The 25,612-nt window shown below is 38.0% G+C and overlaps 2 protein-coding genes across 10 annotated transcripts in view; one reads left to right on the forward strand and one right to left on the reverse strand.

Annotated features, from left to right (window-relative positions):
• ABHD18 (abhydrolase domain containing 18) overlaps positions 1-13,986 on the reverse strand; it is a 44,937-nt gene extending 30,951 nt beyond the window's left edge. For 4 of the 9 annotated variants that reach the window (XM_076010625.1, XM_076010624.1, XM_076010630.1 and 1 more), the window contains exons 1-3: positions 13,729-13,986; positions 5,479-5,587; positions 4,388-4,472 (exon numbers count right to left, since the gene is read on the reverse strand). In XM_076010625.1, the coding sequence (XP_075866740.1) occupies positions 4,388-4,472; positions 5,479-5,570 (177 nt within the window). In that variant the 5' untranslated portion in view covers positions 5,571-5,587; positions 13,729-13,986. Of the gene's footprint in view, positions 1-4,387; positions 4,473-5,478; positions 5,588-13,728 lie in introns of those variants that run through there. The other 5 variants (XM_076010622.1, XM_076010623.1, XM_076010626.1 and 2 more) reach the window with 4 other exon arrangements.
• A 107-nt stretch (positions 13,987-14,093) lies between these two features.
• MFSD8 (major facilitator superfamily domain containing 8) overlaps positions 14,094-25,612 on the forward strand; it is a 37,259-nt gene continuing 25,740 nt past the window's right edge. The window contains exons 1-2 of the mRNA XM_012791096.3: positions 14,094-14,242; positions 20,735-20,826. Of these exons, the coding sequence (XP_012646550.1) occupies positions 14,193-14,242; positions 20,735-20,826 (142 nt within the window). The 5' untranslated portion in view covers positions 14,094-14,192. The remainder of the gene's footprint in view (positions 14,243-20,734; positions 20,827-25,612) is intronic.

The raw sequence follows: 25,612 nt of genomic DNA on the forward strand, positions 1-25,612 counted from the left end.
TTCAATAAATAGTGTTTGCATAGCTGGCAATTTGGAAAGAAAAAAGAATTTTAGACCTATACATCATAATATACATATTAGAGATTTTAAAATTAAGCTACAACTCAACAAAAAGAGGAATAACTCAATTTGAAAATAAGCAAATGATACAAAAAGACATTTCTCCAAAGAAGACATACAAATGGCCGATAAGCACATGAAAAGATGTTTAGCCTCATTGTCATTAGTGAAATGCCAGTCAAAACCACAATGAAATACATTTACACCCACCAAGATGGCTTGGACAAATACAAATGTTGCCAAGAACATGGCAAAATTAGAAGATTTATATACTGCTGGTAAGAATATAAAAATGGGGCCGGGCGCGGTGGCTCACGCCTGTAATCCTAGCACTCTGGGAGGCCAAGGCGGGCGGATTGCTCGAGGTCAGGAGTTCAAAACCAGCCTGAGCAAGAGCGAGACCCTGTCTCTACTATAAAAAGAAAGAAATTAATTGGCCAACTAATATATATAGAAAAAATTAGCTGGGCATGGTGGTGAATGCCTGTAGTCCTAGCTAGAGGCTGAGGCAGGAGGATGGCTTGAGCCTAGGAGTTTGAGGTTGCTGTGAGCTGGGCTGACGCCATGGCACTCACTCTAGCCTGGGCAACAAAGCGAGACTCTGTCTCAAAAATAAATAAATAAATAAATAAATAAAATAAAAAAATAAAAATTGGGCAGTCACTTTGGAAAACAGTTTGACAGCTCATCAAAAAGTTAAACACTCCACTCAAGAGATACAGGCTGGCTGAATGGATAAGAAAATACAGGCCAACTATATGCTGTCTTCAGGAAACACATCTAACCTGCAAGGATGCATATAGACTAAAAGTAAAAAGGTGGAGATCAGTATTCCAAGCAAGTGGAAGCCAAAAGGCTGGTGTGGCAGTTCTAATTTCAGACGATTTAGTTTTTAAACCAACAAAAGTAGTGAAAGACAAAGAGGGTCATTATATAATGGTGAAGGGCACACTTCAACAAGAAGAGATAACAATTTTAAATATATATGCACCCAACTTAGGTGCACCCTGATTCATAAAGCAAACTTTACTGGACCTAAGCAAATGGATTAATAGCAACTCCATAATCACCGGAGATTTCAACACCCCACTGACGGCACAAGACAGATCCTCCAAACAGAAAATTAATAAAGAAATAATGAACTTAAACAAAACTCTAGAACAATTGGGTCTGACTGACATTAACAGAACATTCTACCCAAAATCCACTGACTATACGTTCTTCTCATCAGCTCACGGGACATCTCTAAGATTGACCATATCCTAGGACACAAAGTAAACCTCAAGAAATTTAAAAAAAATAGAAATCATACCATGTATCTTCTCAGATCACAGTGGAATAAAAGTAAAAATCAACCTTAACAGAAACTCACATTTCTACACAAAAACGTGGAAATTAAACAACCTCCTACTAAATGATTACTTCATAAATGAAGAAATCAAGATGGAAATAAAAAAATTCTATACTCCTACACTGCTGGTGGGACTGCAAATTAGTTCAACCTCTGTGGAAAGCAATATGGAGATACCTTAAAGCGATACAAGTGAATCTACCATTTGATCCAGCAATTCCATTGCTGGGCATCTACCCAAACGATCCAATGACACTCTACAAAAAAGTCACCTGCACTCGAATGTTTATAGCAGCACAATTCATAATTTCAAGGCTGTGGAAACAGCCCAAGTGCCCATCAATCCAAGAATGGATTAATAAAATGTGGTATATGTATACCATGGAGTACTATTCAGCTCTAAGAAACAATGGTGATATAGCACATCTTATATTTTCCTGGTTAGAGCTGGAACCCATACTATTAAGTGAAGTTTCCCAAGAATGGAAAAACAAGCACCACATATACTCACCAGCAAATTGGTATTAACTGAACAGCACCTAAGTGGTCACATTGGTACTGCAGTAATAGGGTATTGGGCAGGGGGGAGGGGGGAGGGTATATACATATATAATGAGTGAGATGTGCACCATCTGGGAGATGGTCATGCTGGAGACTCAGACTTGTGGGGGGAGGGGAGGAAATGGGCATTTATTGAAACCTTAAAATCTGTACCCCCATAATATGCTGAAATAAAAAAAAAAAAAAAAAGTTAAACAAAGAGTTACCATATGACCCAACAATTAAACTCTTCAGTACACACATAAGAGAACCAAAAACATACATATGTTCACACAAAACCTTGTACACAAATGTTCATAGCAGCATTATTTATAATAGCCCCAAATTGGAACAACTTATGAATGGATAAACAAAATGTGGTAAATCGTAACAATGGGATATTACTCAGCCATAGGAAAGAATGAAGTTTTAATTGAATGCTCTGATGTTTTTGAAAAAAGGGATGAAGTACTGATACATGATACAATATGAATAAACCTTGAAAACATATTAAGTGAAAAAGCCAGACACAAAAGGTCACATATTATATGATTCCTTTTATAAGAAATGTCCACAATAGGCAAATCCATAGATACGGAAAGCAGATTAGTGACTGCCAGCAGACGGGGCAGAGGCAATAGAAAATAACAGCGAATGGGTACATGGTTTCTTTTTAGGACTATGAAAATGTTCTGGAATTAAACAGTGATAAGGGAGGTGGTTGCACACCTTGGTAATATAATTAAAAAAACATTCAACTGTACACTTTAAAAGGATAAATTTTATGGTATGTGAATTATATCTCAATTTTTAAAAACTAAGGGTGGGAAGGTCTGTAAGAATGTACTCCAAAATCTTAACAGTAATTCTCCTTTGGGAGGGAGATAAAATTAGGCGGTAGAAAATGGCAGAGATTAAGGGAGACTTTTGATTTTTACTTGGTATGCTTTCAATTTGTTTATTTTAAGCCTATAATTTTTAATACAAAAAATAAAGAATATAGAAATATTTAGCAAAATTTGAGAGTTAAAGAGAAATGTTCTAAATCTAAAAGATATAGAAGGAACAAGTATGATGTACAGGAAGGATTTTCAATTTACAAAATTTTGGTTTTAGCAGTGGAACTATTTTGAAAAAGGAAATCTAAAAATGTGCAATACATAAGATATACAAGTAGAGTTACTTTGGTTGAAAGGAAATGAGGTATGTGTGAAGCCCACCCATTTTATCCTTTCTCCAACAGTACCTCAAAGTATCCAATTACATAAACCTAGAAATATTTTACAGAAAATCAGTTGGCTGCTTAAAAACCAATTAAAGCCAGGAAAGGTGGCTCACACCTGTAATCCTAGCACTTTCGGAGGCCGAGCCGGGAGGATCATGTGAAGCCAGAAGTTGTAGACCAGCCTGAGCAACAGTAAGACCCCTATCTCTATAAAAAATAGAAAAATTAGCTGGGCATTGTGGTGTGGGCTTCTAGTCCCAGCTACTCAGGAGACTGAGGCAGGAGGATTGCTTGAGCCCAGGACTTGGAGGCTGCAGTGAGCTATGATGATGCCACTGCACTCTACCTGGGGCAACAGAGCAAGACTCTGGCTCAAAAAACAAAAGGAAAGAAAAAAAAAAAATTAAAAAACATTTTATCTGCTCTAATTTTATGGCATTTTCTTTCTACCATTTTCATAGCAATTAACTGTATCTGATAACATTTTCCCTGGTGTTATTTAACAATTTTTTGCTAATAACTCCTTATATGTTGGCTGGGTGCGGTGGCTCATGCCTATAATCCTAGCACTCTGGGAGGCTGAGGCGGGCGGATAGCTCAAGGTCAGGAGTTCGAAACCAGCCTGAGCAAGAACGAGACCCAGTCTCTACTAAAACATAGAAAAAAATTAATTGGCCAACTAAAAATATATAGAAAAAATTAGCTGGGCATGGTGGCGCATGCCTGTAGTCCCAGCTACTTGGGAGGCTGAGGCAGGAGGATCTCCTGAGCTCAAGAGTTTGAGGTTGCTGTGAGCTAAGGCTAATGTGACGGCACTCTAGCCCAGGCAACAGAGTGAGACTCTGTCTTAAAAACAAAAAAAAAAACTCCTTATGTGTTGATTCTCCAACTAGATTACTCCCCTTTAACACTTACTATTCTTCTATAATATTGAATTATTTACTCAAACCTCTTATTTAAAGATATTAAAATGAAACTAAGAAAGATCCAGCCTAAAAACTTTCCTATATTTAGGCAAGTACTAAATATATAGTCCCAAATATACATGAATATAGTTATTAAAAACACCCAGTTAGGGTATGAATAGCATTCTTTAATTATTAAATGAAAAATCCATACTGCATTCATCTTTTAGTGTTTATTGTTGTTATACTCCAACATACTTATGTTAAACTAGAATATCTACAATTGTATTTTTTTCATTTGAATACCTTATCAATGTATACAGGATAATCCCTTGAAACTAGATTCTGGCATCTTTCTCGATTTCCAATCACCTTTCTGAATTCAAAGAGCCTGTTATGAGAAAGAAGACAAAAAAGAAAAAACTTCACCTTTTATACCACCTATTATGCCCATTATAATTGAGACTGATGAATAATAATTAAAAATTAGCAAATCCAGTTCATAACCCATATTAATAAAATTTAATTGTGATGATTAAAGAAAAAGATTAGGTTGTTGATTTTGGACACTTTTCTCGGAAAAACGTGAGAAACAACATTGTTCAGAAAGTAACACACAGAAGACCCAAAGGTACCAATCCTAAAAATTCATTTTCTTTTTTTTTTTTTTTTGAGACAGAGTCTCGCTTTGTTGCCTGGGCTAGAGTGAGTGCCGTGGCATCAGCCTAGCTCACAGCAACCTCAAATTCCTGGGCTCAAGCAATTGTCCTGCCTCAGCCTCCCGAGTAGCTGGGACTACAGGCATGCGCTACCATGCCCGGCTAATTTTTTTTTCTATATATATTAGTTAGCCAATTAATTTCTTTCTATTTCTAGTAGAGATGGGGTCTCGCTCTTGTTCAGGCTAGTTTCGAACTCTTGACCTTGAGCAATCCACCTGCCTCGGCCTCCCAGAGAGCTAGGATTACAGGCGTGAGCCACGGTGCCCGGCCGGAAAATTCATTTTCTTAAATCCAGATTTTTCTATGAGCTACAGTGTATTCCAGTTTTATAGCCATTACAAATTCAGGTTACCCAAGAAAACTCAATGCCTGGAAACTATATACAACTTTATTCAGCTTAATATTACTGAAGTTTAAAATTTAGTTTATGTTTCTGAGAGCTCTTTATTTTAAAACCTGAATTTTTATAGTAGTTCAATTTATAATGACATGGGCTAAAAATTAAGAGAAATAACTAAAAAGACTAAAGGAAAAAATTATTTTTTATATAGTTTCATGTTTAATTTGCTGGACAATCACTCTATATTTGAGAGTAGAGGATTTTATAACTGAAATAAAACTTTGATATTTACTAAAAACAAATTCTAGAAAAGTGTTTAGGAAAAACATGCTTACCTTTTGAGATCTTCTGGCCTTCCCCATCCTCTGATAAAAAGTTTTGTGAGGAGAAGTCTCCGATATATAATATCTAACTTGCTTACACCCATGAGTAGCAAACAAGCATCTGTGAAAACAAAATTTAAAATGACTTTAAAATATTTTATTTTTTATCAAGGTGGCAGGTCAATTTTCTAACCATTTCTTTGAATATCAGGTAAAACTAAAGACAGTAAATCCTTCTAGCATTCTGGGAGGCCGAGGCGGACGGATCACTCAAGGTCAGAAGTTCGAAACCAGCCTGAGCAAGAGCGAGACCCCATATCTACTAAAAATAGAAAGAAATCAATTGGCCAACTAAAAATATATATAGAAAAAATTAGCCGGGCATGGTGAACTCATGCCTGTAGTCCCAGCTATTTGGGAGGCTGAGGCAGGAGGAACGCCTGAGCCCAAGAGTTTGAGGTTAGTGTGAGCTAGGCTGATGCCACGGCACTCTAGCCTGGGCAACAGAGTGAGACTCTGTCTCAAAAAAAAGAGAAACAGTAAATCCTTGAATGTCTTCCTTTGGCAACAAGATACAAGATTTAGGAAAAAAAGAACCGGCTGAAAGTAGAGAAGATGTACAGCCCTGAGCTCCACTAAATTGTGAATTCCTCTAAGGTGGATCTTCCCATCCTCAATACAATGACTGACATAAGTACCCAATATTTATTTGTTGGATAACAATAGTAGGGAGATAATATTTATGAAGTACTACATTATCTGCCAGACACTATTTTAAAAAGTACAAACATATATTTATACTCTGTCTCCCTCTCTCATTTAAACCTGCCAACAACTTAGAGGAAACATCTATTATCCCAGTGATACACACAAGAAAAATGAGGCACAGAGAGGATGGATGATTTACACTAGGTCACACAGCTAGTGGGAAACAGAGCTAAGATTCAATCCCAGGCACACAGCTCAAGGCCTAACTACAATACAAACTGTATATCCACTATGCTATACTGAATGAAAAATAAACTCAACAATAAGAAAGCAAACCCCATTAAGAGAGAGACCCTGTCCTGCCCCACCCCCCAAAAGTTTATTGTGATATGTAAACTCTTTTTAAGTGGTAGGATACTGAATATTCTACCATATGTTATATAGAATACTGTCTACATAGCAAAGAAAAATTAGTAATAGGTTTTTTGTGTTTTTTTTTTTTTTGAGACAGAGTGTCACTCTGTTGCCCAAACTAGAGTTCAGTGGCATCAGCCTAGTTCATAGCAACCTCAAACTCCTGGCCTCAAGCAATCCTCCTGCCTCAGCCTCCCTAGTAGCTGGGACTACAGGTATGTGACACCATGCCCAGCTAATTTTTTCTACATATTTTTAGTTGTCCAGCTAATTTATTTCTATTTTTTAGTAGAGACAGGGTCTCTCAGGCTGGCCTCGAACTCCTGACCTCAAGCGATCCTCCCGCCTTGGCCTCCCAGAGTGCTAGGATTACAGGCGTGAGCCACCATGCCTGGCCGTAGTCTTTATTATTTATAACAGTTTTAAGTTTACAGAAAACTTGGGCAGTTAATAGAGTTCCCACATACCCCTTTCCCATTTACTCCACAGTTTCTCCTATTATTAACATTTGTGGTACATTTGTTACCGTTCACGAACTCAATGTTAATACATTATGATTAATTAAAGTCTAATTTATATTAGGATTATTTTGTATAGTTCTGTGGGTTCTGACAAATGCATAATGTCAAGTATTTACAATTACAGTATGATACAGAATAGTTTCAATACCCTAAAAGTCCTCTGTGCTTTACCTATTCATCCCTCCTCCCTTCTCCCTGAACCTCTGACAACCATTGGTTCTTTTACTGTCTTCACAGTTTTGCCTTTCCCAGAATGTTATATATTAATAATTGGAATTACACTGCATGTACCATTTACAGACTGTCTTCTTCCATTAAGCAATATGCATTTCAGGTTCCTCCATGTCTTTTGGTGGTTTGATAGCTCATTTCTTTTTTTCTTCTTTTAGAGACAAGGCCTCACTATGTTGCCTAGGCTGGACTCAAACTCCTGGGCTAAAGCGATATTCTTGCCTCTGAGTAGTTGGGACTACGGCTGTGCACCACCACGCCTGGCTTAGCTTTTCTTTTTATCTCCTAATAATATTCCGTTGTGTGGATATACCAATTTGTTTATCTGTTCACCTATTGAAGGATGCCTGTTTGCTTCTAGTTTTTAGTAATTATGAATAAAGCTGCAGTAAACATTCATGTACAGGTCTTTGAGTGGATATAAGCTTTCACTTCATTTGGGCAAACATTCATGTGTCTCTTCATTGGGCTGTTACTGAGTCGTAGCCATAATAAAGCTATAATTTTAAGTACAGCAGTTTCCTAAATTCTGTGAGTCATCCTAGCAAATTACTGACCCACAGAGGTCTTAAGAACCCCAAAATTTGTAGCCAAGTTGGACAGAAAGGTGAGTGCCCTGGAGACCCCTGACGTGAGTCTGAAGGACTGAACCTTTAACTTGTGGGGTCTGCACTAACTCTAAGTGGCTAGTATCAGAACTGAATTGAGGTATACCCATTTGGCATAGAAATCAAATAGTTAATTCTTTACCCAATTACCAAAATTCTGACTAGTGTTACATATTTCAAATAAGAGGCCAACTCTTTGGATATATGTGGGGAGTTGAGTGAATTAGATGGCATACGGAAAGATAATTCTGGGTGATGAATGATGATTTTAATTATTTTACTTTTTGGGTTTTTCTGGAATTGTTAAAATATGTAGCACTGATAGATCTTTTGTGCATATTTATTAAACTGCAGTAGAACAGTAGAATGTTATAATGTAGGACTTCATTACCTTTCACAAGTATTATAGGCCATTTATTTTCTTGACAGTGGCAGGAGATGAACAAGGGTTAATATCTTCCTTTGTAACATCCATGGCATCAACAGCAATAAACAGATTCCATGATAGTAAAAGAAATCAAAATAAAAAATCCAATACTCATATTTTATAGTAAGAAGAAAGGTAATACACTGCTTATGACATATTCCATTTTTCTAAACTTCAATATTCTCTTAGGTCAGTAGTAGATAAAACCAAAGAAAAAGTATAGAGAAGTAGAACATTGCAAGGAAATCAAGAAAGCACATTCCTAGGTGCTTAACTATTCAAATATTTTATAAAGTTCTATTTTATTATGTGCCTAAATTGTTTAGTTACTCCTAATTTTTAATCCCACATTAGAAAACCTTCCCAAATCACTTTAATTCCCTGTGTAACAGGCCACAAAAGTCAGCATTCCAAATCTAGATCTCGCATATCCCTTGCTATATTTACCTGCCAGTTGTTTACAAATGAGGCACAGAAAGGAAATCAAACACACATATATCTTACTATAAGTTTTGCTCTGGGGTTTGGTGTATTACAGATCTTCTTAAATTCCATTTTAGTCCCAAGAACAACCTAAAAGATGAGATTTTGCTGGGACCCTCTAAATACAACGGTCTTTCTAAGCAGGGCAGGTTTGGTTCAGGATACCAGTGCCACTAGGAACAGATAATAATCCAAGCCCAGAGTAAAAATAACTCCAATTTACCAAAAGGAGGCACCATCTGGAGGCATGCTGGGTACTTAAAGCCCCTACATCAGACTGGACTAACAATGAACTTCTGCAGAAACAGGACCCACGTTTGAAGTATGTAACCAGCCAAACTGACACAGGTGTCATCTATGTTTTTATATAGCCAATGTGAAAGGGAAAAACAAAGTGAAACAAAAATAGTTCTAGCACAGTGCCAAAGAATATAAAGCCTTTCCTAGAAATGAGCTCTATTGCTAAAGTGACACTCTATTATACCATCTAGTACTTTTATCTCCTATCACTCTGGGATCTAAGTATTTAAACAACACAACCCTAATTTTTTCTAGACTTTAAACCTCAAATTGTTTATATGTATCTCAAAGGCAAAAATGAAATTTTAAAAAATACCACTATGTATAAGAATGTAATACCCCACCAAAAAGAAAGACCTAAATTTTTATCTTGTGACTTCACTTTTAGATCACTTCTATCCAAGTTTAAGTAGGTAAAGATACCTCAGATATCCTCTGTTAAAATCAGTATCGTTAAAATGTCAGTATTACCTGAAGTGATCTACAGAATTAATGCAATCTCCATCAAAATACCACCAGCATTCTATACAGATCTAGAAAAAATGATTCTTCACTTTGTATGGAACCAGAAAAAAAACTCATATAGCCAAAGCAATCTTAAGTAAAAAGAACAAAGTGGGAGGCATCAGTCTTCCTGACTTCAAGCTCTACTGTAAGCAATAATAGTTAAATCAGCCTGATACTGGCACAAGAACAGAAGCATCGATACTTGGAATAGATCTGAGATACCAGAGATGAAACCATCAGTATATGGTAACCTAACCTTTTATAAAGCAGACAAAAATATACAATGGGGAAAAGAATCCCTCTTCAATAAATGGTGCTGGGAAAACTGGTTAGCTACATGCAGAAGATTGAATCAGGATCCCCACCTCTCACCTCTCACAAAAATTCACTCAAGATGGATAACAGACTTAGACCTAAGGCATGAAACCTTAAGGATCCTAGAAGATGATGTTGGGAAAACCCTATCAGACACTGGTCTAGGCAAAGAATTTTTGAGGAAGACCCCCAAGGCAATCGCTACAGCATCAAAAATAAACAAATGGGATCTGATCAAATTAAAAAGTTTCTGCACAGCCAAGGAAACTATCAGTAGAGCAAATAGACAACCCACAGAATGGGAGAAAATATTTGCTCTCTACACTTCTGATAAAGGTCTAATACCAAGAGTCTATCTAGAACTTAAAAGAATTAACAAGAAAAAAATCAAACAACCCCATTAAGAAATGGACAATGGAAATGAACAGAAACTTCTCCAAAGAAGACAGAATGGCCTGCAAACATATAAAAAAAATGCTCAACATCTATAATCATCAGAGAAATGCAAATCAAAACCACAATGAGATACCACCTAACCCCAGTGAGAATGGCCTGTATAAAGAAAACCCAAAACAACAAATGCTGGCAAGGATGTGCAGAGACAGGAACACTCTTACACTGCTGGTGGGACTGCAAATTAGTGCAACCTTTGTGGAAAAGAATTTACAGATACCTGAAACAGCTAGAAATAAAAATACCATTCGACCCAGCAATAGTATTGTTGAGCATCTACCCCAAAGAGCATAAGACATTTTATTATAAAGACATCTGCACCCGAGTGTTTATGGCAGCACAATTCACTACTGCAAGGTCATGGAAACAACCCAAGTGCCCGTCAATTCAAGAGTTGATAATTAAAATTTGGTATATGCTCACAATGGAATATTACTCAATTCTAAGAAACTACAGTGAGCTAGCACCATTTATGCTATCCTGGATTAAGCTTAAGCCCGTTATACAAAGTGAGGCGACACAAAATCAGGAAAATGAGCTCCACATCTACTCACCATCAAATTGGTACTGACTGATTAAAAATATGGTGCTCAAATGGTGGTAGTATTCACCAGGGATTGTGGGGGGTGGGGAGACCCACATCCTAGGGATGTGGTGAGCATTGTCAGGGGGAAGGGAATACTTCTAACCCTTCTTAGGGAGAGGCAATGATATACAATGTAACCAAAATGTCAAAAAAAAAAAAACAACAAAAAACTTTTATTGGGTGGTGGGTAGGTGGGAGGGGGGAGGGGAGGAAGGGTGTATACTTACATAATGGGTGCGGTGTGCACCACCAGGGGGTTGGACGTGCTTGAAGCTCTGGCATGGCGGGGGAGGAGGGGTGGCAGGGGCAATATATGTAACCCTAACAATATTTGTACCCCCATAATATAATGAAATAAAAGGAAAATTTAAAAATCTACTATCCTAGGCACAAATTTAATTCCTTTTAATCTTACACTAAAGAGGAGTAGGAAAATAGGAAGTTTGTTTGTTTGTTTGTTTATTTGTTTGGAAGGGACACAGACATCTATTCTGGGCAGTCATGTAAAGAAATCCAACAAATGGACTGTCTCATATCCTTGTGTGAGACATTGAGCAAATAATCTAATTTCTTTTCAAATTTAGTTCTTCTTTTCCATGGGCCTTAAAAAAATATATGTTTACTTTGGATGCTATGTGTGTGTGTTCGTAAGAAATACTTTTTCTTTTTTTTCCATTGGTACAATACACAGAGCTTATTTAGATCTCACCAGCTGTACATGTACTCATTCCACGTGCTTCTGTGGTCTGAAGTCATCACTTGGAGATAGCAATGGAAAAAAGCAATGTCAGAAGACTAGGGTTCCCACTAGCTAGGTGACCTTGAGTAAGCCACCTTAACCTATAAACAGGAAATAATACCTGGCCTAAAACATAATAGCAAATTATTTCATTTACATAAAAATTAAATACCTGTTTTGATTTATTTGTTTATTTCTTTCTTTATTTCTTTATTGAGACAGAGTCTCGCTCTGTTGCTAGGGCTAGAATGCAGTGGCATTATCATAGCTCACTGCAACCTCAAACTCCTGGGCTCAAGCCATCCTCCTGCCTCAGCCTCCTGAGTAGCTAGGACTACAGGCATGCACCACCATGCCCCACTAAGTTTTTATTTTTTTGTAGAGATGAGACCTCACTATTGCCCAGGCTAGTCTTGAACTTGTGGGCTGAAGTGATCCTCCTGCCTCAATCCTCCCTCCTCATCCTCCCAAAGTGCTAGGATTACAAGTGTGACTGCACCTGGCCCCTATTTTGACATTTTTAAAGAGCTATGGGAAAAGATTCTTCTTGTCATTCTTCTCACAGGAAGCCTGGTGTAAAGAGCACACAGGCTTTACAGTTAGGAGTCCTATGTTTCTTGAATTCCAGCTCTGTTGTTTGTTAGTTGTACTACCCTAGGACCCTAGTCGAGTTACTTAATCTCCTTGCCTTCAATTATCTTGTATACTTGAGATAATTCCCACCTCAGAGGATTGTTGTAAGGATGAAATGAGGTAATTATTAATAAATAAACATTTATCTAACACATACTTATCTGGCAACCATTCTGCTTAGTGTAAAAAGTTAAAAGTTCCTCTGCCCACTACATAAGCACCATACACTTAGCCTCCAAAGACTGCGATACATTATGTAGAGAAAATACTAAAGTTTATACCTATATATTTTCTTGGAACTAATTATAGGAATCTGACATGTTTTTGTGAGCTTACAGATGAATTTGCAAGACTGAATCCAAGTATTAAAAATATCAGGTCTGTATTCAGAAGATAATTCTTAACTAATAGAAAACACATTTCAAGTCTGCCTGTTTACCAGTGATTGGCTACACACAAGAAAGTCACAAATGAGACAAAGATCCGATGTGACGGCATACACCACACACAACATGTAACTAGTGTAAGACCTAGCATAAGGTAAGTGCTCATAAATATTAGTTGAAAAGAATTGAGTTTGGGTCCCAACGGCGCCATTTCCACAACAAGTGACTCTTAGATTAACTTCTCTGGACCTTACTTTTTGGTGAAATAGAAATGTGTCTGCTCTACCTATCTCGTGATCAAATGAAATCACAGGAGATGTATTTAACGCTAGTAAAACGGTAATTTATGAAACACATAATGCCTACCGCCACCAAATAGCCCGCAAGCTTAATTGTAGGGATAAGATGTTAATATGTAACCACCAAGAAAGAAACAGCATCAGAATCTAGTGAAAAAAACCGAACATATTTCCAAAAATGTCATCTTCCTTGTGATGACAGGAGCTGGTCATTCCTAATCAGGTGCTGTGCCTTTTCTAACTTCCAGGTGACAATAGCAGGCTCCGCTGAGTGGCATTTTTGCAAGACTCAGACCCCCAGTAGAGGTTGGCGGCGGTGAGGATCGGCTCCAGGGCCCAGTAGGTTAGAAGCAGCGGACCCTTCGGGCCCGGCCCTGACAAGCACTACAGGTAAGGCTCCTTTGTAGTTAGCCGAGCTAGAGAAGGAGAGTTCGCAGCCACCTCCACCTTCCACTGGGTAAAGGGACTGCACCCCACCTCACCCCGGCCACACAGAGCGCGTTCCAGATGCCAGCCTAGTCTCGCCCGCAGCCTCACGACGCGTCCGGGCCCGCGAATCTCTGGCCAAGCCCCGCGCCCTCAGTTCCTGCCTCCCGGCACGTACACAGAACGCTGAGAGGCGCGGGGCTCGCGGCCTGCGCCGGATACTTACTGGTAGCCGGAGGACGCCTGCGGTCGAGCAGGCCGGGCCTCCCAGCACTGCCGCTCTCGGGGCTCCTGGGACTCGACTTTCGTCCGAGCCCCAGCCACAGCGACCGTAGCCTTTCCAGGAACCGAGGAGCGAGGAGGATGAGCCCGGGGAAGGACGACCGTTCCCACCCGCCCCCCGAGCCCTCCCCGGCTCTAAGTCCCGCAGGCTGAGAGGCGGAGACCGCGGGAAGTGGCGGAGGACACCGAGCCACGCCCCTTACCCCCTTTCGCGCTGTGCTGCCGGGCCTCCCGCGAAACCCCGCCTCTGGCCTCGGGACGCTCCGCCCACTTCTGGCCACCAGGTGCGCACGCGCACTTGCAGGCCTATTTTGACAACTTCACGGCGTTCGGGATGGGAGGGACCAGGTGTCGCGAGAGTTGGCCCCACGCCTCCTTGTTGGGGCTGTAACGACGGCGAACTTGGGGATGGAGGCTGAACGGGAGCCACTCTTAGGCAACCGCACATCCGAAAGCAGGTGAGCAGGTACTGGTGAAAGGACCCTTCACGGTTTTGCGCTGTTGAGACTCCTTTTCGGGCGTCAGGCATACTAAGCAGAACCCTGACTGCCAGAGGGGTGCCAGGGCAGCAGAAGCCGGCGGCCGGTCGTGCAAGCCCGGGAGACTCACCCCCACATGTGGGGAAAGGACGTCCCGTGGTGCGGGGCGGTGAGCTGGTTGGTTCGGGTAATGGTACTGGAGAAACCCAAGCTACCTCTTAACCTTTCTCTGCCACAAAGTTGGAGGATCCGAGCCACTGCATTCTGTATCAACTCTAGCTGATCACTTTCCACATTTCACAAAAGTTTCGAAATGATTATTTTAATCAATACTTGGAGATACCAGTCTTAGTATTTACCTACAAGATTGCCTGATAACTTCTTGATACTTTTACTTTGTAATCCTATCTAAAATGGGCTCACCTTTATCCTATGCCAAATGTACAAATAAAGACTAATTTTTAAGCATTTAAGGAATGATGTTTCAGTATTTTGATCCTTATACTTCCGGTTATTTTAATCCTAGTTTATGGACAGTGATTCAGAAATGTGTACACTTTGTCTTACTACACAATTAGGTATGTATTTTTGCCTTTAGGAAAACAAAATTAAGTATTATTGTACTTGAAACATATAATAATTTTATCAAGAAGATTAATAATACATACCATGTTTCCCTGAAAATAAGACCTAGCCATAAAATAAGCCCTAGAAGGATTTCTAAGCATTTGCGCAATATAAGCCCTACCGGAAAATAAGACCTAGTGCTGGGCGTGGCTACGCAGCATATCTGCACAACCCACGCAATTCGTGGCAGAGCAGGAAAGGAGAGGAGCAGCCCTTCTCATCTGCCTGGTGGTGATAGCTGCTATCCCCCAGGTGACTGGAAAGGTGTGGGCTGCCCCACCAACAAGGTTGGCTCCCCCTGTCAGGTCCTGGCCATCCTGTGTGTGCTGCAAGCTGAGGCTTTGAGGGGAAAATAACACATCCCCTGAAAATAAGCCCTAGGATGTCTTCTTGAGGAAAAATAAATATAAGACCCTATCTTGTTTGGGGGGAAACACCGTAGTTAAATTTCAGCTGTCTATGACCATGTTAATTTTTACCCTTTTAAGTACCAAATCATTGTTGTAACCACTGATTTCAAACCGTTTGGGAATTGTATTTCTCTGGTCTCTGATTTACTCATTTATATAGAATGAAGTTTTGTCTTGATTTTATCTTAAGATCATTAAAATGAATATCAATGCTGAAATATATTTTAATAGAGTGATGTCCTCAGGGCCTATTGAGGCATTTGGGACTACTTGCTTCCATACTAATTTGTTCTACACTGCTATACTTTTTAAGTATTTATGTCTGCTTTTTAGTTTTTTTGCCTTTTCTGTTCCTGGCAGACTTTCTGTTGCTGTTTTTGTTGCTTGTGGCATACTGTCTTCACCCAGTTTTATTTTAGGGCTTCTAGTTTGCTCTGGGTTTTTTTTTTTTCTTGCAAATCGCCTAAGATTCATAGTTTGCTGTGGCGTTGTTTGAAAACCACGTATCTATGCTTAGTAAAGTTGTGTGTAGTTAAAACATGGAAGTTCTGACAGAGCTAAAGATCTCTCTTGTTAGTCAAGTGCATACACTTGAATGCAGACTTTGTGATACTTGGTTTTCTCATGATTCTTTTTCTTATTCCTGGTTATTAGTTGTTTTTCAGATGGGTCACAGGATCTTTGAGTTATGGTGGTTTTGTGGTACATTCTATCACCCTATCCAAAAGAGAAATTTTCTGACTCCTAGCTTTGATTTCATCCAAGTGGTTGATGATCATTAGGGTCTGTCTAAATTCAGATGTTCCTGTTCACAAACAATACCTCTGATTGAGGTTCTGTATTTAGCATTTTAAAAACAAAAAGGGAATATTTTGAAAATAATTCAATGAGTATATGTCTTTAAAAACATAATTGTACTTATGGACAACTAATTGGCAGGCCCTGTTCACTTCGAGTATATGGTGCAAACATGAGTCTAGCTCAACCGCCAACCCTTCCTCACTAACAAGGTTGGTAATAATTTGTTGGTCTCATTGGGACTAGGCTCCTCTTACGGCCTCAGCAGTTTTCACTGACTCCCTCTTTAAAGCTTTATTTAAGAGAACAGGGGTTGGCAAACATTTTCTGTAAAGGCCCACATTGTAAAAATTTTAGGCTTGTTCAGGCCAAGAGGCATAATCAAGTATGTTATACAGATATTTAGGTAATAAGAAAACTAATGCCACAAATTTTTTAATAATGAGATGTAAATTGTAATAATAAATGAGAACAATATAGGTCTATTAATGAGAAGGATAGAATTTTTGGAGGGAATGACGTTTTCCTTAATTGGAGTTAGAAGTTCATGTTTTCTGTCATTAAATTGATACACATATGCATCTGTTTAAACCATTCTTAGCTCACAGGATATGCATCTGTTTAAACCATTCTTAGCTCACAGGACGCACAGAAACAGATGATGGTCTGGATTTGGCCTGTAGACTATAGTTTGCCAACCCAGTGTTACCAGTGCTTTCAAAATTTCTTTGCAACTTTAGCTTAGTCTCTGTAAGACAAATATTACTAGAGCTTCTGTCCTTATAGAGAATATATTTATAAAATATTTTCAGTTTATTTGTCTTCTTATTTCTATAGTTGTTAAATCATTACACTGTTCTGTCAGTGAGCAAACACTTCTTTCTCTTGTGTTCTTTGAATATGGATTCTTTTTTGCTCAATAGTTCATAGATGCTGTCTTTGGTAAAAGTGTCATTTTATTTTCCCCTTAGTAAATCCAGAGTTGTTTTTTGCAAATATAGTACTGCTACCTACCCAAGTCTCCCTGTACTGGATCTTGTACTAGATCTATTGAACCTAAATATGGCACTTTTTAATTTATTCCTACAAAATTTTATGTATCTTATTTTGGTGATCAATTCACTCCAGTATATTGTGTATGCCTCCTACTGTTTAAGTCACTTACGAGTTTGATAAACATGCTATCATTTGGGGTATTTCAGTTTGGAGTGTTTTACTTGGGGATAAAACCCTATAGCACTACAATTCTACTTGAAGGAGAATTTCAAATGGGAAACTAATAGAATACAGCAGTGAAAATAGAAAGGAATCAAAAAAGTTAAACAAATTACCGTGGAATTGCAGCATTCCTTTTTTATACCTAGATGATCAAGAAAGAAGCCTATGGAATTTCAGTCTTAGCCACGTGACATATTGTTTGAATCATCAAAGTTAAGAAAATGTAATAAATATGGTAACTTGATTGAAGGATAATTATATTCTCCTATGTTTCTATTCTCTTCAACAAGGTAGAAAGATAAATTTCTTCACCAAAATTATATTTTTGAATTAAAAAGGAAGAAATAAATTTTTTTATTTTTGAATATTTCAAATACTTAGAAAAGTTGAAAAAACAGTGTAATGAACACCTGTGTATCCTATCACTTTTTCCACACTGCTCAAATCTCTTTCTGTGCACACATACACCCCACATATTCCCACACCTACCACATATTGCCAAGCTACCCCAAAGTAGATTGCAGACATACATCGTGACATTTAACCCAAGTACTTTACTGTGATCTCCATCTCCCAAGAATAAAGAAATTCTTTTATACAACTCCATCACTGTTACTACAAATAGAAATACAATACTAATTCAAGAATATAATGCAACATATAGTTTATACTCAAGTTTTTCCAATTGTTCCAAAAATGTACTTTATATTCCTTTTAAAAAGAGGAAAACAATACAGTAACCAATCATGCACTGGTTGTTATGTCTCTTTAGATTCCCTCCACCTAAAACTGTTTCTTGACCTTTTCTCTGCTCTTATCACCATTGAATCCTTTCAGTAGTCTAGGTCAGTTTTTTGACAGAGCATCTCATGTTCTGGATTTATGAACTGTTTATTTCTGAATAGATCCTGGTCAAACATTTCCGACAAGATTGTCACATGGGTTTTATGGAAGACATCCCAATATCAGGAGATACAGGATGCCAGGCCATCCCACTATTGGGAATGCCAAGCTCGACCATTTGTTAAAAGGGTGTCTGCTATATCTCTCAATGATAAAGACTCATATTCCATTTTATGATTCGTAAGTAGACAGTGGAGTGATAGTTTGAGACCTTTTGACTTTTTTTTTTTTTTTTTTGAGAGAGAGTCTCGCTTGTTGCCCAGGCTAGAGTGAGTGCCATGGCGTCAGCCTAGCTCACAGCAACCTCAAAATCCTGGGCTCAAGCAATCCTTCTGCCTCAGCCTCCCGAGTAGCTGGGACTACAGGCATGCGCCACCATGCCCGGCTAATTTTACATATATATTAGTTGGCCAATTAATTTCTTTCTATTTATAGTAGAGACGGGGTCTTGCTCTTGCTCAGGCTGGTTTCGAACTCCTGACCTCGAGCAATCCGCCCGCCTTGGCCTCCCAGAGTGCTAGGATTACAGGCTTGAGCCACTGCGCCCGGTCTCCTTTGACTATCTTGTAGTCAACAATCTTTCAGCCAATTGTTTTAGTATCCATTGATGATTCTTGCTTTCATCCATTATTACATGAAAGTGGCCATTAAAGTATGATTTTCTAAATTTCTAATCATCCTTTAATAGTATTTGTCACTATAAGAAGATTTTTGAGCTTCAAATCAAGTTGAAGTCACTCAAACAATTTTATTAAATTTTTTTTTCAGAATCAAATCCATTCCAATTTTTCTTCTCAATTCCATACTTTAGATAAGATTTAAACAAAATAGTTATTTGAAAATTTTCGAGCTAATGATAGCTCTTACTAAGTAGTTATAAGCTTAATTTATGATCTCTAGAAAATAATAATGATTTCACTAAAAATACAAAACTAACCCATTACCTTAAAGTGATACAAAAGCCAGTGCTGTGATATCAAATGGTACATACATTTTGCTAGTATGTAGTTATTTGCATTATGTATTCCACGTACTAGATTGCTTATTTCAAAGTAGGGGTATCTGGGGTTCTGGTACCTTTTTCAGATATGCTACATTATAATTAAAGATCTGTTTATATGGAAAGACATATACAGTATTAAGCACTTTAAATATGTTATATCATGAACTAGTAAATATTTGGCACATAGTAGATCTTAAAAATGTTACTTCTCTTTTTTCTTTTCTCTCTGACACTCCCAAACACATCACATTGGAAGAAAAGTTTCTTTTTTGAAGACTAATTTGATAGCGCTAAGGTCTATTTTAGAATATAATTTTGGAACATAAGACATTTTTTCTGTTATGGATATCTCAATTATTTGAAAATGTAATACTCACATTAAGGTAAATTTGTTAACTCTTTCCTTGTGTGTATTTAAAAATATAATGAGGGCCAGGCGCGGTGGCTCATGCCTATAATCCTAGCACTCTGGGAGGCCGAGGCGGGTGAATTGCTCGAGGTCAGGAGTTTGAAACCAGCCTGAGCAAGAGCGAGACCCCGTCTCTACTATAAATAGAAAGAAATTAATTGGTCAACTAATATATATAGAAAAAAATGAGCCAGGCATGATGGCGCATGTCTGTAGTCCCAGCTATTCGGGAGACTGAGGCAGCAGGATTGCTTGAGCCCAGGAGCTTGAGGTTGCTGTGAGCTAGGCTGACGCCATGGCACTCACTCTAGCCTGGGCAACAAAGTGAGACTCTGTCTCAAATAAATAAATAAATAAAATAAAAATATAACGAGTATACACACTTATGTATCACCTAATGGAGGTAGAATGTATAGTTAGTATATTTGCCCTTAGTCCAGGATTATTCAAAAGATCAGCCCCGTTTGGAGAGTTGTGGTCTCTTCTTGGGTTGGGTCCACTAGTAGAATTTATCTGGTAATCCACGTTGGAGCAAAAGCAACTATTATAAGAGGTCCCAGGGAATGGAATGTGTTAGGTCACATCTAGCCTTCCTGTTATCACTCCTACGTTCATTTTGCTAAAGTAACCATACAAAATAGCTTCCTGCAGTAAGGTTCATTTGCTGTCATCATGTAGAGCATGTCATAATGATGATAGTTAATATCTTTTAATACTTAGCAGCTATGGAAGATCTGTTGTAGCTAGTGTATTTGATTTATCTTGATATAATTTATTCATTTTGTTTAACAGATTTCATTACTCTTGATTAATTTGTGCATGGCAACAATAGCAAAATAGTTGCTTTGCAAAATGTTTTGCCTTTTTAAGTTATCTTGTAGTTCCCAAGTTTCTGTATACAATGATCCATAAATATAATCCATGGAAATTTTTAAAAATAATTCTTATTCATAGATGAATTAGTGTAGTGGAAACCAATATTAGTAAATCTAGCTCTATTGTACCATTTTCATGACTTTAGAAGAGAGAAAATATAATTGTTAACACATAAAAATCCACATATAGTGAGATAAATTTACATTGTTTTTCTTCTTTACACCTAGAGAATGGGACATTGTAGAAACTGAAGAGCATTATAAGAGCCGATGGAGATCTATCAGGATTCTGTATCTTACTATGTTTCTCAGCAGTGTGGGTAAGTATTATAAATACATAGTTTTAAAAATTCACATAAAATATCACATTTTAACCTCATTTAATTTTTCAAAATTGTCTTTTGTGCTAAAAAATGTGTAACATAAAATTTACCATCTTACCATATCTATGTCCAGTAGTACTAAGTATATCCATCCACATTCTTGTGCAACCAGTCTCTAGAACGTTTTGTTTTACGAAACCAAAACTCTATACTCCCCATTCTATCCTTCTCCAGTCCCTGGCAACCACCATTCTACTTTCTGTTTTTCTGAATTTGACTGTTCTAAATACCTCATTTAAGTGGAAACATATAGTATTTTTCTTTTTGTGACTAGCTTATTTCACTAAACATAAGGTCTTCAAAGTTCATCTATGTTGTAGCATGTAATAGAATGTCCTTCTTTTTAAGGCTTAATAGTTCGTTGTAGGGAAGGAAAAACTTTTCCTCTATCCTTTTATGTTATATGCCTGAGGGCTATGAATTAAGCTGACAAAAGATAGATTAATAGGAAAAAATCATACAAATTTATTTGATGTTAATATTTTTATGTGAATAGGAGACTTCATAGAAAAGAATTGAAAACCCCAAAGAAGTGGTTAGATTCTGTTATAGATCATTTTAACAAAGGGTGATAAATTGTGGAGAAGTGACTAGAAAAAGGAAGGGGCTTGGACTTGCATGAACAGTAAATCATGGGAAAATGACTGGGAATAAATGGGGAGACAGATGGTAGATAAGGGTTGTTTTAGAAAGGTTTGTTTGTGCAGACTCATTTCAGTGTAGACTCCCCATCTCCAGTGATAAGAATGTTCTTCTTGGTGCTAGGAGAACACCTTTCTTAGGAAATCCTGCTTTTAGGCAGAAAGGGGTAGAGTGGAGAGCTCTTCCTACATCTGCTATTTCTCAGTGGCCTTCAGTTCAAAATAATTAATATGCCAAAATAGCATATTTTTAGGGTGACATGTTCTGATCCCCTTTAGGGGGATCAGAATACAATACCAGAATACAATACCACCTTTGTTTACTCATTCGTCTGTCCATGGACATTTGGATTGCTTCCACCTCTTGGTTATTGTTAATAGTCCTGCTATGAATATGGGTGTACAAATATCTCTTCAAGATACTACTTTCAATTTGGGGGATATATGCCCAGAAGTGAAATTGCTAGACCATATGATGATCTTATTTTTTTTCTGAGGCAGAGTCTCGCTTTGTTGCCCAGGCTAGAGTGAGTGCCGTGGCGTCAGCCTAGCTCACAGCAACCTCAAACTCCTGGGCTCAAGCAATCCTTCTGCCTCAGCCTCCCAAGTAGCTGGGACTACAGGCATGCGCCACCATGCCCGGCTAATTTTTTCTATATATATTAGTTGGCCAATTAATTTCTTTCTATTTATAGTAGAGACGGGGTCTCTGTCTTGTTCAGGCTGGTTTTGAACTCCTGACCTCGAGCAATCCGCCCGCCTTGGCCTCCCAGAGTGTTAGGATTACAGGCGTGAGCCACCGTGCCTGGCCTAATGATCTTATTTTTAATATTTTGGGAAACTGCCACTGTTTTCCATACAGTTGCACCTTCTTTTCCTTTTTCTTTTTTCTTTTCTTTTCTTTTCTTTTCTTTTCTTTTCTTTTCTTTTCTTTTCTTTCTTTCTTTCTTTTTTTTTTGAGATAGGATCACACTCTGTCACTTGGGCTAGAGTACAGTGGCATCATCATAGCTCACTGCAACCCCAAACTCCTTGGGTTGAGCAATCCCCTTGCCTCAGCCTCCTAAGTAGCTCGGACTACAGGTGCGCACCACCATGCCCAGCTAATTTTTGTATTTTTTGTAGAGATGGAGTCTTGCTCTTGCTCAGGCTTTTCTCCAACTCATGGATGGCCTCAAATGATCCTCCTGCCTTGGGTTCCCAAAGTGTTAAGATTACAGGTGTGAGTCACTGCACCCAGCCCCATTTTACGTTTTCACCAACATACGTGGTTCCAATTTTCCCACATCCTCACCAACACTCATTTTCTGCTTTTTGATAGTAGCCATCCTAGTGGGTATCTCATTATGGTTTTGATTTGCATTCCCTTAATGATTGGTGATGTTGAGCATTTTTTCATGTGTTTATTTGCCATTTGTATATCTTCTGAGAAGCATCTATTCAAATCTTCCCCTTATCCAATATTTGATTTGCAAATATTTTCTCCCATTCCAGGACTCTTTTGTTTTACTTTTCCAATTGTGTCATGTGATTAAATTCTAAATTTAATGTAGTCCAATTTATCTATTTCTCTCTTTTGTTGCCTATGAGCCTCAGCTAATTTTTATATTGACACAAATACAAAAACAGTAAAGTTCGAGAATCTTAATTTGTATTGATGCATTTTAACCTGTGAGAATTATTTCTGAATATATAGTTACTGAAAAGTAAAACTTCATGAGAAAAACTATTCAAAATATTAATATCTGTAATGTTAAAAATAAGGGATGAGGACATATCTAAATTATCAATACTGTGATAATTTTTTTTTTTTTTTAGTTGGCCAATTAATTTCTTTCCATTTATAGTAGAGACGGGGTCTTGCTCTTGCTCAGGCTGGTTTCGAACTCCTGACCTCGAGCAATCCGCCCACCTCGGCCTCCCAGAGAGCTAGGATTACAGGCGTGAGCCACTACGCCCGGCCTAATACTGTGATAATTTTTAAAGGAATATTTTTAGGGAATTAATTTTTTTCCAAATTTAGAGCCTGTAAATCTATAAGCATTGATTTTATAAGCAGTTTTTTTCCCAGAGAGGAATATAGTGGAAGTCATTTTACTAAATTGTTTTTCATATCTTTTCTATTTATTTCAGTCATCCTGTTTTCTCTCACTTGCCAGTCTTGTGCGTGAATTCTTTGTAATGTAGTTTCTTCTTGCATTTTGTGTTAGTTACGATGCCTTGTGCAAATATCAAAAAAAGTTGAATCAATTGGCTTACCCAGTAATGAAATTTATTATTTCTTTTAAGATGGCCATAGCAAGACAACTCCAGATGAGGTTCAGCAGGATTTTGGTTCTGTTTTTCAACAACTCTTTTGGGTTTACCCTCTTCTATACTCTGGCTTCATTATTAGCAAGAACGCTACAGCATTTGAAGGTGTCTCATTCATGATAATTTTTATTGATTAAAAGGGACTATTTTTTAAGCCTTCTCAGACATGAGGATTTCTTTTCCAGAGGTCTCCATGTTGACTAGAGGTTCCCAAGTAAACTACCGTTCACTTCACTAGTCAGAACCGGGTTACCTATCACTTTCAAAACCCATCAGCAACTAGGATAATGAGATCACCTTGACCGAATTTTCTAGACTAATCAGGATCTACCATATAGAACTGGAGGTAGAGACAGTTTCTACTAGACCCTGAGGCTTTTGTTGAGGAAGGACGAATACCTGAATAAAACTGGGATTCTATCAGGAAAGTGGAAGGGGGCAAATGGATGTTGTTTTTGTAGTAACATCTGCAGTAGATTTTTTCTATTTAAAACACTTCTAGTTTTTAGTATTCGATTATTTAAAATTATAAGAAACACTTTCAAATTTAACAGCAAAAAAACCTTTTTATCTTTAGGTTTTAATTGGTATGTTAAACATTTTACTTGTTTACAAGTTTCTTTACTGCAAAATTGTAAGCTTGATTTCAAAGATAAATTGGTGCTTTCAATCCTTTATTGATTAAAGTCAATTTGTCAATTCAAAATATTTTAAAATGAAGCTAATAATTAAATTATTTTTACAAAAGGAATGAAGTACTGATACATGCTATGACTTAGATAACTTTTGAAAACATTATGCTATTAATAGTGAAAGAAGCCAGACACAAAAGACCACATATTCTATTCATATGAAAGTTCAGAATATGGCCGGGTGTGGTGGCTCAGGCCAGTAATCCTAGCACTCTTGGAGGCCGAGGCTGGAGGATTGCTCGAGGTCAGGAGTTTGAAACCAGCCTGGGCAAGAGCGAGACCCTGTCTATACTATAAATAGAAAGAAATTAATTGGCCAACTAATATATAGAGAAAAAATTAGCCGGGCATGGTGGCACATGCCTGTAGGCCCAGCTACTCGGGAGGCTGAGGCAGAAGGATCGCTTGAGCCCAGGAGTTTGAGGTTGTTGTGAGCTAGGCTGATGCCACGGCACTCACTCTAGCCTGGGCAACAAAGCGAGACTCTGTCTCAAAAAAAAGAAAGTTCAGAATAGGGAAATCTATAGAGTAGAAGGTAGATTAGTGGTTGCTTAACAACTAATGGGAGAGGGATGAAAGGGAACAGGGTTTCTTTTTGAGATGACAAAGATATTTTAAAACTGATTATAGTGATGGTTGCACACATCTGTGATTATACTAAAAACTATTGAATTATATACTTTGGGTAAATTGTGTAGTATATGAATTATATCTCAATAAACCTATTTTAAAAAATAGGTTTTATAGAATTTCCGATTGGATTTGCCTAACATTTTAAATTGACAAAAAGCCGTGGAGTTAATCATTACAGTTCTCAAGTTGTGAAGGCTAGCAGAGAGAATGAATTTTCTTTTAAGATATGGCCATCTTGAAGTATACTCATTCTTTTTTAATTTTTATATATATTTTTTTGAGACAGAGTCTTGCTCTATTGCCCGGGCTAGAGTGCCCTGGTGTCAGCCTAGCTCACAGCAACCTCAAACTCCTGGGCTCAAGCGATCCTCCTGCCTCAGCCTCCCGAGTAGCTGGGACTACAGGCATGTACCACCATGCCTGGCTAATTTTTTCTATATATAT

Source organism: Microcebus murinus, chromosome 15 (assembly GCF_040939455.1).
Source record: "Microcebus murinus isolate Inina chromosome 15, M.murinus_Inina_mat1.0, whole genome shotgun sequence".
Lineage (NCBI taxonomy): Eukaryota > Metazoa > Chordata > Mammalia > Primates > Cheirogaleidae > Microcebus > Microcebus murinus.